General features: G+C 41.3%; 1 protein-coding gene across 1 annotated transcript in view; it reads left to right on the top strand.

The window, feature by feature from the left end:
* The window catches only part of tmem132e (transmembrane protein 132E), a 201969-nt gene that overhangs the window by 168984 nt on the left and 18113 nt on the right, over positions 1–14872 (top strand). Inside the window, 3 exon segments of the mRNA XM_029249353.1 lie at positions 459–607; positions 11330–11523; positions 14649–14792. Of these exon segments, the coding sequence (XP_029105186.1) occupies positions 459–607; positions 11330–11523; positions 14649–14792 (487 nt within the window).

Below are 14872 nucleotides of genomic sequence, written 5' to 3'. Positions count from 1 at the left end.
CATATCGTCTCATTTGTTAAGCAAAAAAAAAAATACTAATAATAATCACAGTTAAAGAAATGGAGCTTCGCATCAGGAATCACGGTATTATGCAAAAGCTGCTTCAACAGGTTTTGTTGTTAAAGCATATAAAGGGAGAATTGTGAAGAGAGAATTTGGGGAGACTAGACAGCAACTGGCTACTTAAAATGTTCCCAGTTACAAAGCCGTTACCACGCTCCCCTGACTTGTCACATTTGGTCATTAGGCAGAAAAAAATGCTGCATTATAATTGTCCACTTTGTTTTTCGCTCAGTAAATCACTGCAGAGACTGAAAATATGTTGGGGAACATTCCCTAAGGGGTTATGACATTCTCTAACCTGCGATGATGTTTCATTCTCTTTATAATTTCATAACGTTTTGTTATTTTGAAAATTAATTTCTGCTGTCTTGTTTCTTTTTTGTTTTCTCTTCAAGGGTGAAGGCAAAGAAAGGGGTGAATCTCATGAAAACGAGATCCAAAAGCCCACAGTGGAATGTTAAATTCGAGGTGCAGTCTGGGGCCAAGCACTCTACTGGCACTGTGGAAGTGAGCAAGAACAAAGATGTGAAGCTGGGGTGAGTTGGTATGCAGTACCCAGGCCACGGTACAGTGCTAGTTTACACTTTACACTGTTAGTTTTGAAGCTTTTCATGAGAAGGCGACAATGTCTAATGCAGCCTTATGGTTAATTGTACTGAGAAAAAATAATAAAACCATACTACTGAAATGTTATAAACTATGCATTTCATAGCAGTGAGCAATCTCAAAGTGCTTTTGAGGAATCTGCATTTTTTTGCAATAAAAGTGCATCTGAACAAAACAAACCACAAAAATTCTACATGGTAAAAATGGGGTTTAAGGTCAGTTTTTACACAACAGACAAATGCAAATGTACTATGATGTGCAAGGAGATCATGATATGGAGAGCAGTGGAGCAGAAGACTTGGTTTCCCATCGTCCTAAGGGCAATGCAGACTAAAGGGAGCCGAGTGTGGTTATACCACGGTGACTGAGAGATTCGCTAGCAGATAGGAGGTCAATGGTGTAGGAAGTAGCCTAACCTTTCGGGGCTTTAAAAACTAACTGAATTTTATACTGTAGGTAACAGGCAGCCGGTGGAGGTGGGGAGACACAGGGGTGATGTGGGATGAATTTTTCAGTCTTAGTTCAAGCACTAGCGGCACTGTTTTGTGACAGTGGAAGTTTCTAGATGGGTTTTGAAGGGAAGCTTACAAACAGTTTTGCATGAAGCCGAAGAGGGCAGAAATTGTTTTTTTTTTCTTTTTTTTTGGATCTAATTGACATAACACATGTTTAAATGTAGCAGTTCTTATAAAGTGGGCAGTCGGGAGAGTAGTACCTAAAAACTTGTAACCAACTTCATGGTTGTCAGTTCAAGCTGCAGACCATGAAACTGCTGTTGTAACCTTAAGAAAAGAAGGTATACTGAATTCCTCCTATAAAAATACCTGCGTATCACTGAGTCAAATACTATCAGTTGCTTTGCCTTAGTTTAGTAGCAAAAGAATTATTACTTAATTGTGTAAATTATATTACTTTTGTTTATCTAATGCAACCATCAAAAGAAAGCAACGAGTCAAACGTGGCAACATGACAAGAACAGGTAATGAGTTGGCCTTACCATTTCTTCTGTCATGGCACAATTAAGTCATCTTAAGTCTTCAAGACTCCAAGATCTGAAGATCTGAAGAGCAGTAGTGCTCTCTTATTTAGGTTTCATATGTATTTCAACAGTAGAAATGAATACTTAAGTACTTGTATCCAAACATACATGGCACTGACCCTTGAAGAACATCTAGCAGACATCTCTGATCTTTATGGTGATACAATGAGGAGGACTCACCCAAAACTATTCCCGAATCTGCAGTTGTCTGGGAAATTGAAAGAGAACACCATGAACAATAGTATCTAAAGCCACATTGAGATCTGTGAAGAGGATGCTGTGTGATCCAGTGTCTACTCCCATCAGAGGGTCAGTGGGAACCTTTACCTTATTGGAAAGCTGAAAACATGTGCAGATGAAGTCACCACAGTGGCACGGTGGGTCATCATTGACAACAGCCACTTATCCCAAGTGGGGTGGCAGCAAACCAGTGCCAATCCCAGCAATAAAGGGTACAAGGCTGGAAGGGAAGGGGACACACCCAGGACAAGACCCCAGTCCATCGCAAAGCTCCCCAAGCTGGACTCAAACTCCAGACCCGCCAAAGAGCAGGACCTGGCCAAGTCCGCTGCGCCATCACACCCCCATACCCAAGGACTGAACTGTTTCCACCAAAATAAAGGGGATATCAGTGATGCAGAAAGGAATTCAGCAAATGTAAATGTACAGATGTCTAGTTACAATGAGTACATTTTTTTCCTTACATTACCCTTTTGTCATTTTCATAAAATACAATGACAAACTTACATAGAAATTTGTTTTCCCATTTTCCTGGGCATTGGCCACTGCAAAAATGGGCAGTATTTAAGGTCACATAAGACCTTACTGGAATCTTTTACTAGGTCCGAAACAATAGTGTTCGGTAAGTGATGAAGTGAACTAAACGTAACATGTATAACAGACGCGCCAGGAAGAGTTGAGTGTATATGTTGTGTGTTTGTACAGGTGTATAATGTGAAGAACATAACCAATTCAGTGTGTGCACCCATTAACTTACTTTAACTCTACAATGAAGGAGTGATTTTTCTCCTCACGCTAAACTGAGACACACCTGCTCATATCATACTGTAAATTTCTCTTAGTGTGTGACTGCGTGTGACTGCCTTGTGATGGGCTGGCATCCAATGCAGGGTGTAACCCCATGCCCTGTTACCAGTGATCCCAGGATAGGCTCCGGACTGCCACGACTCTGACCATGACAAGCAGTTAATGAAACTAAGTGAGTCACATTGTTAAAAATTCCCCTGAATTTTTGACCAGAACAGAAGATTGTAAATGGCTCAGTAGTTTGATAACATAGCTTGACAATGTAATGGCAGAGCATTTTCATTGAACGTGCACTAGCTAATTGGTATCATGGTTCAGCGCAAGTAAAGCAGAGGAGCAGTTTCATCATTGATGTAGGAATGTGGGAACGGGATGAAGGGAACGATCACATTTATTCATTTATCACAGTTATTCATTTATCACAACTGGTGAGATTCGTGCTGGAAATTGTCTGCAAAACAGTAGATCTGATGTCTGTAGGAACAGAGATGCTTGGAACCACCACAGGTGCGGTACAGAACATCTTGGAGACGGTGAGCTTTGGACAAACGGCCTTTGCTTTAAAAGGAGTTGCACTACTCGGATGAGGGAGCACAGGGACAGTATGTCTTGGAATAAGATGGTATTTTATAGAGATTTATAGGACAAACGAAGTCAGAGTTGCTTTTTTTCCACCCTAAGTCTGGCATGTTCTTTTAAGGCAGAACAGTAACTAACCTGATGATCTCTATAAATCATCAGATAGACTGTGAGGCAGTTCTTCCTCCATAACCTCAGCAGTTTATAGCCATGAGCCTTTGTTCTGCAAAGAGCTTCTATGGGCCGAGTTAACGTGATTTTTTTCGGGAGCAAGACTGCGCGCTGTTTTCCCGCGTGATGTTACCCAAGTGGGCACTTTGACCAGGGTCAGCTTTCTGTAAAGTAAGCAGGCAGTCAAGTTTATAGCACCCAGTTAAATGGGGCCTGGGTGTACCTTATAAAGGATCCAAATCCAGAATTACAAGTGTTTCATATACGCTGTACATAATACAGTTAGTGGGACAGTTGATAGCATAGTGGTTGGTGTTGCTGCCTTTGAACCGAAATGTCACAGGTTCATGTCCCCCTCCAGCTGTAGTACCCTTGAGCAAGGTACTTACCCTAACTTGCTCCAGTCACATGACCCAACTGTATAAGTGTGTAGATAATTGTGAGTTGCCATAGAGACAAGTGTCAACTGAATGAATAAATGTGAATGAGTATTAAAAGGATGTTTATTCCCATCACACTTATTGCATTGGAGGAGGTTGTATTTTATTTTAACGCCAGTATCTACACTTTGAGGGGGCGCGGTGGTGCAGTGGGTTGGACCGCAGTCCTGCTCTCCGGTGGGTCTGGGGTTCAAGTCCCGCTTGGGGTGCCTTGCGGCGGACTGGCGTCCCGTCCTGGGTGTGTCCCCTCCCCCTCCGGCCTTCCGCCCTGTGTTACCGGGTAGGCTCTGGTTCCCCGTGACCCCGTATGGGACAAGCGGTTCTGAAAATGTGTGTGTGTGTGTGTATCTACACTTTCTGGAACTGAAGACTGACAGAGGCCATCTCAGAGTAACAAGCACCCTGTTTACTTAAAAAATCTCTTCTTGACCTTTCAGAGTATGATCTTGGAGCTGAGAGCAGCCATAAGCTCTCAGAGACATGGTGTGGTAAAAAGTTGCCTCTGATCTGGTAGTGGCTTCAGGATTTATTGAGGAAGTCCATTCACCAGTGCACCATGGTAATTAGCACAACCGTCCTTTCCTTTTCATCTTGAGCCACTAGCCTTTCACACTCCTAGCAGGAAACACCACTAATTCTACCCCATTGTTTACCTTGGACTGTGGGAAGATGAAAGGATGAGACAGAAAGAAGCAATTGTTTTACGTAAATAAATCATTGATGGCCTTGGTCCCTGCTACTTTCCATAACAGTTACTCTCTCACTTATTGTACTGTATATTTTTAGAAATGCATGTAAATGAAATATTCATTACATTTTTTTCCTAAACCCTCACTATAGGTGAAATACCTGCCAGCAGATAGTTTCACACAACGTGCATGTTTAATGTCAAATTATACAGAGGACATCATCTGAGAAATGTTGGTAAATTCTGCTCTTTTTGGTTATATTGTACCGTTGTACCTGAAAAGCCCTTAGGCCTCAGTACAATGTAACGAAAACCAAACGAACCTTTGGTCCGAGAATTAATAACCCACAATTTCCTCTTTCCATTTGATGTGGTATCTTGAGCCTTGAAGCGGTAAAAAAAAAGCGATAAAGATGACTGGATTGAACAGCCATTCCAAGGCCTGCTTCATCCCACTAAGTGCAGTAGAATTAATGTGAAAACTCTGTGAGGGCACATTTACAGTGGCGTAGCTCTTTTTTGTTTTTTAACACTTCGATATAAAGATGAAATAGAGTGCCAAGCAGGAACACTGCTTAAATCACCCCATGACTGCAATTTGCAACGTATTCCTACAATAAACAGAAAGCAGCACCCATCTTATGATGGGAAGACATTGATATTTCTGTTATACGCACTCTTTTTATTCAACCTCACACGCACGCTAAACACACTGCCTGAAACCGTCTCTCCCCGCTATTCAAAGACTTTTGAAAACATGACGGTTAAATAGAGGGAGGGATGGGTGGAAGGGCCATCGAGTCAGGTCCGACTTCCAGCAACTACTCACGTGATTTCCACGGCAATGGAGGAATAGAAGTGCTTCGGTAGTGTTTTCTTCATCTTCCCTGTGTGTCTGGGGGTGCAAACACGTGGAGAAATAGACACACCCTGAGGTGGACTTGAACCCCACACTTACCACGTGCCCTCATGTTCCCTTAAACACAGTGAAAAGGGAGCTGTCAAACTGAGATGTCACTAAAGCACAAATAAAAATCTGAGTGACTGCGTGTTTAAAAAGTGGGCTGAGAATCAGAAATGGGTTTCATTGTAATCAGGTTGTCAGTTAAAGGGTTTTTTCTTTTTTTCCGCTCCAAAAGCACAACTCAGTTTCTTACATGGATCAGGTCACTCAGGAGAAGTTGCCAGGAAACTGCTTTATCCTTTTACATATGCTTCTTCTTATAGAATTTATGTTGAGATTAGTGATCTTGAAGCAAGGTTTCCGAATTTTAATTGCTGTTTAGCTAAAGAGCAATGATTCCGTAATCTACATAATAGTTGTACTATTTCAAGGCCTTATTTAATATCGCATTGATGTAAAGTGACAGCTAATCAAGTAAATGGTTTACCCTTTAAAGCTATGGTTTTTGCCCTCCTTTTAGAGAGAATGGTCTGTTCCGTAATACATTTCTGAAACACTTGCAAGTGTTAACTTTCCCCCATCCTAAAGGTTATCTTGACATCTGAACATCCAGATGGATGTGCATCTTGTAGCCAAGTGGCTAAATGTACATCAAGACATATGCGGTCAGGTCGCCCATTAAAACACAACCGGAGACATTTAACATGCTGGTGATGACTTACTGATTTGATGGTGGAGGAGGTGGGGAGTGTTTTCTTATGTAAATAACACCTTGCTTTTGCTCTTTTGCCTGTTTCATTTAAATGTGATTCTCAGCGCTATGAAGCGCTTCTATAAACCTCCGCCTTGCTCGCTCATTCTCGTTTCCTATCTCCTGCTCTGCATCTCTTTTAAATGCTAATTTGGAACACTCTTACGCACATTCGTTCCGGCCTCCGCTAGCCCTTGCCTCCCATGACCCGGTCTGCTACCGCACCTCTGTGGTGTTCTACGTATGGGTTTGATATTGACTGCGGTGATTTATTATTGTACTGTTCATATTTTTGGTGTCGAGCAGCTTACGGGGTTTACAAAAAGTTGGCAGCAAAGATACAGAAAAGTGGAGTCAAATAATAAGTAATGGTTTTTACACTTTTGTCGTTTTTTTTTATATTTTTTATGACGAGTCAGCACTGTGAGCATTATTTACGGAATTACCTCCCAGGACAGGTTGCATGGTGGTAAAGGTCAAAGACTTTTAAGATGAATGAGGATGGTCCAAGTTACAGTACTAGACGTGCCATTGTATGGCAGGGTAAGTAATGGACGTGCTTAACCGCAATATCGCCAGTAAAATATCCAACTATAAAAATGAGTAAAATTAGAACTCATTTTGGGTAAAAGCATATTCTAAGCTGCTTAATAATACATTTTGCAGAGGTTTTCCCCAGACACTTTTTCAGAACAAAAAAAAATTTCCAGTTCTTCACAACAAATGTTATTTCAAGCTCCCTTTTCTCAAATTGCCCTGCTCTAATTAAAGAAATGTATAATAACTGTTTGCACAAAGTCTTTGCTTGACCCCTCAAGTGAATAATTCTGGTGAGCAGATTTTCCCAGCAAATCGCTAATTAAACCGGTTTTCTTTAGAGAAAACTAATAATTTCGTACGAATTGATTGTGTTTTAATAAAGCCCTTCGCTTTCACTTGGAATTCATTTTAAAGGTAAAGCAGTCGGTGTTGCCCAGTTGGTTTGGGTGTGTGTCCTTTCTTTTCATTTTACACTTTGATTGAAGGGCATGTTTTGGGAGCTTTACCAAAGACTCGAAGAAAGTTTCTACCATGCAAAGCACTTAGAAACACTCCTGCTGCTAAATATATGCTTTATAACTCACTTTCAAGTAGTTTTATTTCATATTAAGCCAAAGATCTTAACATTAGTTTGCCTTTTTGTTCTGGCAAAGTATTTTCATTCCCTTGACAAGTATGTCTGCCTGTCTGCGTGAACGTGTGTGAAACGCCTGTGTGTTTGAGCAGCAACAAAAAGGAAGTCGTAGCTTTTTTGCCGCGAATGACAGCAACGTCGGCGAGGAAGATGTTTTGGTGCATTTTGTTACTGAAACATTTGCTTCGCTGAAAAGTTGCTGCACTTTCGTGTCAGACGAGTGTCTCATAATTGTTCTTTCGTTGTGTCTTCGTGTCATTATTCTTGTTTTTTTGTGCGAATGTAAGATCGTACTCCTTTACCATTTCCTCACCAACAGAAGTACAGTGTGCATATGCATACATACATATAACTCACACACACACACACACACACACACACACACTGGCGTTCAGAAGTTCGGAATCACCCAGAAATGTTTTTGAAAGAACTGCTACTTTTTTAAAGATGCCATTAAACTGATTGAAAAATGTAGCCAGGACATCATTTCTAATGTTGCAAATGGCTATTACTGCTTGCAATGACTCATTTATAATTTATTATTCACATATGACTGCAAAGCCCTATTTTCAGCAGCCATTACTCCAGTGTCCTAATGGTAAACTCTAATGGTAATGGTCCTAATGGTAGGGAAACTTTTCTAATTGTGTTACCACAGTTGAAATCCGCTGCTCTAGTCAAGAAAGCAAGTAAATTGTCTTTCGTTGGATTGCAAGCTGCTGGGATTCCTAAAGCTATTTTTTTTGTTCATATTTTAGTCATAAAATGTGTACACACACACACACACACACATTTTCAGAACCGCTTGTCCCATACGGGGTCACGGGGAACCGGAGCCTACCCGGGAACACAGGGGCGTAAGGCCAGAGGGGGAGGGAACACACCCAGGACGGGACGCCAGTCCGTCGCAAGGCACCCCAAGCGGGACTTGAACCCCAGACCCACCGGACAGCAGGACTGTGGTCCAACCCACTGCGCCACCGCACCCCCCAAAATGTGTACAGAGCAGCCCTAATGAAAGAAGAAGGTAGTAAATGTGGACCAATAATTGTGATCACTGCTGCATTTCATTTATATTTTATTTATACAGTGTTCATGTCATGGCAGAAGGGCTGCTTCGAGAGCATTCGCTGTAGATTTTTTGTTCCACTTGACATATTGCTGGCTTAGTATTTTTAACCCTGCAATTCCAAATAACTGAACAGGGTGTCATGCATCTGCCTTTCAGTGCCGTCTGCAACCCTTATCTGAAGAGCTTCCTCACCTGCGTAGCAGAGTGTCACAGAAAAGGGGAAATTATTCTTGGAGCGATCGGGAGAGCGAATCTTTTCTCTTACAGACAGAACTCGTTTACGCCACTAGATTTCCATTGTGCGGTGTTGAGAAAGGACCTTTATGCGCAGTCCCGTTGCAGGGCTTTTCTACTCCGTCTTCCTCATTGTGCTGCTGAATGGCAGCTTTGGGCCTACTACAAATTTCTACCAATTGAACTGCGTGGCGCATCAAATTACGCTCGCCGTTAATTTCGGTCATGCGGTCGAGTTAAATTATTTCTCAACTTGTTCTCGGAAAGTGTACTTGGCCAATTTCATTTTTGTCATTGCAACCAAAGTGCAGGAGCAGAATTCATTTATTTGTCCATCACATCTTTTGTTAATTCGCTCAAATGACACCCTTGCCGAATGTCTTAATTACACGCAGCTATTTGCGTTAGATTGGACGCCTGTCGTGAAACCGAACGCTGTTCATCCACTGTATTAGAGGGAATTTGAGAGAATGCAAATAGTGAGACGAACTGACCTGAGATCATAATCATTTTCCACGGACTATCAGTGACCAAAGTGCTCCAGATGATTACCATCTCTTCAGCTGCAATTTGAAGCTGCAGCCATTAACTCATTTCTGCATCTGTGCTTCAAGCATTTTAAGTGAATAAGTTCCCATGTATGAGATCTGCAATAGACTATACGTTTTGCCATTGCACAAGTCATCTTTAAGGCTATCCGTGTGCAACATACTGTATAATTCAAAAGAACAAAGTGCTGATTTAGTTCTGTTTTTCATTATCACTTTATTATGATTTTTAGAGGGCACCGTGGTGGCACAGCAGATAGTACTGGTGCCACGCTGCTACTGAACGGTAACTTCGGACGTGCCTCAGTTTGGGTGGAGTTCCCTTGTTCTCCTCATGTTCACACGGGCTTCTTCCAGGTGCTCTGGTTTCCTCCCACAGTCCAAAGGGTGAATTGGTGGCTCTAAGTTGTCCATAGCGTGTGTGTGTGTGAGTGTGTGTGTGTGTGTGTGGATAATGGATGGATGGGTGAACATTTTTATGATTTTTGTTCAACTTATTCTACCCAAAACTTACATAGTTTAAGATTTCCATTTTAGCTTCTTTTTATGGCAGATATAATGTACATTCAAAAATGGTAGACGGTGCCCGGCAAAGGGTCATACCTCCATCCTTTTATGGTACCCTTGTTAACAAATCTCCAAACTACATGCTTTCCCAGTAATCTGCCTGATTCAATTACAGTGATTTTTTAAAAAAAAAAAAATCATTTTTAGAATATGAATCCTCATTGATTTTTGCACCTAAAAGACTGACATTTAAAATGTAATATACCATGACATTATCAAAGGATGAGCTATCGCCTCAAAATATGCATACTGAACATTCCAGGTGAAAATAGCAAATTTTTCTGGTTTTACAGCACTGTTGTACTGTGCAGATTTCTGCTTTTAGAACTATATTTATATTTAATGCTAGACCTGTCAAATTTCTTTGCTTCCCAGTAGATTTCCCTCAATGATGAAATGAATGAATTGCCTGGATTTAACTTTTTGTTCATGTTTATTTTCCAGTATATATTATTCCGTCTATAGCTCGGCTGAGTGTTTTTACAGGTGCAGTTCATAATACCTTGCTCAAGGGTTCCACAGCAGGTTATAGGTCCCAGTCCTAAACTGCTCTGTTTCTAGCAGCCATTGACTCAATAAGCACATAATCATCAGTAGACATAAATATATATTTTGATATCAGCTGACCTGTAGCATAAACCACTGTGGAAAATCATTTGGGTAGCTAACTAATATTATGTCTTTGTGAAGCAGTTTCAGTGATTTGGTCAGTTGTATTATACAATATATATATTTTTATTTTATTTATGATACACTGGACATCATTACAATACACAATAACAATAATTACAATAAACAAGTTAATGTTACTACACACATGGGCCTCAAACTAGTTCGTGATCATGAGTGTGGCCCTTGGCCTAAGAAAGGTTGGACACCCCTCTGTAAAGCAAATTGTTTAATGTCTAAATGTGTAGCCGGGGGGCGGTGCCAGGGTGGCCGTCTACTCTCGGTGGGCGGGTTGGGGCACTTGCGACGGTGGGTCCGTCTGGGTGTCCCTCCCTTCAGCTACGCCTAGTTGCGGGAGCTCGGTTCCCGTGACCGTTGGCTTCTGAAAGTTGTGTTGTCGTTGGGTGATGTGTGCTCGGCCTTTGAGGCCGGGTTTTATAAATAGCTTAAACTTGTAATCTCTACTTTGTTCTTTGCCTTAGATAGCTGGATATGTGTACTGAAAAACAGAACAAGCTGTGCTTTAACGATGTGTTTGTACCAAAGCCCTCTGTCTATTGTTGATGTACTTTTGTTTACCTGAGTTGTGTGTTGCATTGGAGGAGAAAACATCTGCCTAAGGAATTTATATAATGTAAATGTAAATCAATCTATTTTTTATTCACTGTGGATGAAATTATTAAACGTATGCTAGACAACTTATTTGCGTTCCCACTTTGGGCAAAACAGTCTACTTGTGACTGTTGCTGATGAGTCCCGTATCTAATTTCTTTTCAGGGATGTCACCCGCCAACATTGAGATCATGCAGCTGGACTTTGAGATGGAGAACTTCACCAGCCAGTCAGTAACTCGGCGAATTAACTGGAACATCGACTACCGTGGGCAGAATCCCCCTCCTGATTCAGACAAGGTGGTAACGGAGCTGACGGTGGTTCAGAAGGACATACAGGCCATCGTTCCTTTGTCCATGGTAGGTGCTAAACTCGTGTGCAGTGCTGTGCATTTGCTCAGATGAAAGTAAAACCTGAAAAGGATTATCTGTGCCAAAATCATTATTCCCCTTGATTATTCTTGTGTGCCATAATACAACACATCAAATGTACAATGTTTGCAGATGATCCCTGCATGTTTTATTAACTGAGGTGCCCTGGGGAGGCTCTTCAAGGTGTCCTTTTGAGGTTTATAATGCTGGTTTGAGTCTTGCTTTAATGGCAGCCCTTTTGGTATCTCTTTAGCAAAAGCAATTAAAAGGTGCTGAACACATCTTGTTGAAACAAGGAATTGAGAATAAGGACTGAAACAAGGATTTATAATGAGTAACTGATGAGTGGTCAGCAGTCCTCCCTTCACTGTTTCTGTGCACTGAGGTTGATAATGCCACAGGCAAAGCGTCTTTCAAGAGTGAAGAAGGCAATTTCAGAGCAGGCTCTTTAATATTCAGGATGGTCTTTGGGAAGTTAAACCGGTGCCTGTCTCTGTGTGCTAATGAGACCCTCATGCTGCAAAACAGCATGGTTCAGTACATGGGCAAACAGGTACGGAAAGCGTCCTTCTTTCAGCTAATAAAAAACAGGAGGCCATGCGGCTCTGTGTTCGTGGAACTTGGTGGACTGTTTAAAGGGTATGAGCGGAGAAACAAGACAGGCAGATGACTGAGGTTAAACTAGCAGGAAGAGACTCAGTGCATAAGCAGCACCAGAGGGGGAACGTTTCCAAGGAGGGAACAGAACTTCCATTGATGTACAGCTGTGGGTCATCCTAGTTTTTCTGAGCTGTAGGTCCTTTCCCACTGCAGAGTTTCTGCAGGAGAGTGTAGGTATTCATATAGAGCTTAATGCTTGGTGTCGATAGAGGATAAACTGAACACCAGCAACACCATGACTAGCATAAAATGTACCATAGTGATCTTTGGGTAATTTACACTGTGGCTTCAGTCTAATTGTGTTTTCATTTCATTTCATTTCATTTTTTGAAGGACCTTTTCACAGGTTGGAACTCCTTCCATTCAGTCTCCCCTCAAGGTCCTCCCGAAACAGTCCTCGACATGTTTCTTGTCAGTTTATTTATTTATTTTTTCCATTCCCACCACCACATCCAGACACTCCCCAATGCTTATATTTTTGTTTGTTTGTTTGCCAATATACACTGTTACATAAGATGAACCCACTCCCTGCCCCCAGGGAGACAGCTTTTTAATGAGCTGCATGTCTGGGGACGACAGCGGAACTGCTGCTCCTTGAACCAAGCAGCAGATGATAAATAAAACATTACACCTCATCCTGAAGGTTCACTGTATATCCGGCGCGTATTCTCACCAACAGCGCCCCCTCACCTCTCAGAACATTGGCTTCCATCATTTACATGTCATTTAAAAGGGGGTGGCAGGAAGGGAAAGGGCAGCATGGAGGATACAATTAAGCAGGTATGGGTCTCATGCATCTGTTTTACCGTAAGCTTTGTGGAGATCCATCTACTTGAACACTATATCCTTGTTGGATTTTTATTGTTCTGATGCTAACTAGCTGGTTAGGAAGCTGAAAGGCAACCTGATTGGTACTTTACTATACGAAATGATTGCTTAGAGCCTTATGTTGGAGCTTATTATTCACTCATTGTGTGCGATAGCTGCTCCTTAAAACCACCGAGTCATTTCAAGTACCCTAATCAAAGTACTTGTTCATGGAATGAAATGACAAAACTCGTAACAACTTTTTTCCGATCACGTATTTTTTCTGTTGTTTTTGTGGGGTTTGAAGTAACGTTTGAATAGGTATCAACTGTTAATTTTTTGGGGGGAAAAAACTGTAAAAGTTTTTGATACATGTATTTTTTTTACCTGTTTTTTCTGTGATTGTTCATAATTAATTAGGATACCTGTGAATGTAAAGAGTCTCTTTTTCAGCTACTGTATGTAAAAGACCGCCATTGTGATTTGTTGTGAAAAATGGAAATTATGATGATGGCCATCCACGGAACCTTCTGGGTGTTAGTTCAGTCCAGCCAGTGGCTTGACTGTGTTTTCCGGTTCCCATCAGGCACAGCACACTAGAAACAGTCAGTGACATTGTTTTTACCGTCCTCGTGCTTTCTACTTTGATGTGTTTGATGCGGCATGACGCATATAATAAATTAACTGACCTCAGTATCTTCAGCGGAATAAAGAGTGTGGGACGTTCTTTTGCTTTAAGGCCAGACGTCTTCATAACATTAAGCCTCCCTGCATATGTTAACCATAAACCATCACTCAACCTGTCACTTAAAGTAAATGCTGTTCTGTACAATATTCATCCCATTCGAACACCCTGAAAACAACTTGAATAGTCTATGATATAATGTGTGCATAGTGTCAGGTTGAGCATAATGAACCATATGTTCACTTATTAGAGACACTTTCTGAATCCAATTAAAATATAGTCTTACCCCACCTTGCAAAGGTTGTTCCTGAAAAACCCTTTGCAAGGTGAATTTTTGTAAATCAAAGAGTTACCATTGAGTAGGTTCAAATTGTATGTGTTCCTGAACCACAAAATTGACACCTACTTATGCTAAAATATAAAATTCCATTAAAATGATTATAATTAGTTCAGTCGTTAACATTAGTTATCTTAACACAACGTAACAATGTAGGTTGTGCTGCCTACCTGCGCTTGTTCACCTCTTTCATGGTTATTACATACTGTACATTTAACAAACGTTCACATTATTATTAGTTCACCTAGACAAATTGACATCATTTGGATATTACAAACCGCACCAAATAAAAATGTTGGATCTTTTTTGTATATAAATATGTACGAGGTATAATCAGCTGACTTGAGGTTCCATCCTGCAGTTAAATGCCCCACCCACTGGGAGGAAGGGAGTGCGTCCGCAGTTGTTTTTAATTTAACCCTTTTCTATTTCACCCAATTTAGCACCTTGCTGAGGTCTTTCTCCTGCCCCAAGTGCTGATGGGCAGTCACCCCAGGCACAAGGAAGGAGAGCCGGGAGGTCACCAATATGTGTCCTATGATAATAGCAGTAATGGCAGGTTAATATTTTATGATTCAACAGCTGAGATAGCCACTGACGATTGCCGTTCTTTCTATCCTTCAGGACACAGAGATCATCAACACGGCAGTTCTGACGGGCCGAACTGTCGCCATCCCAGTCAAGGTTGTTTCCATAGAGATGAGTGGGGCCGTTACTGATATTTCCTCATCTGTGGAGTGCAAGTCCTCTAATGAAGACATTGTTAAGGTACTGCACGCAATCCTTTTAACAATGTGTGTTCCAGTTAATCAGTCAACATGGTTGCCCTTACAAGACTGCAGTTTCAG

This window comes from Scleropages formosus, chromosome 25 (assembly GCF_900964775.1).
Source record: "Scleropages formosus chromosome 25, fSclFor1.1, whole genome shotgun sequence".
Taxonomy (NCBI): domain Eukaryota; kingdom Metazoa; phylum Chordata; class Actinopteri; order Osteoglossiformes; family Osteoglossidae; genus Scleropages; species Scleropages formosus.
Note: the sequence above shows the minus strand (reverse complement) of the source record. Positions and strands in the feature narration are given on the sequence as shown.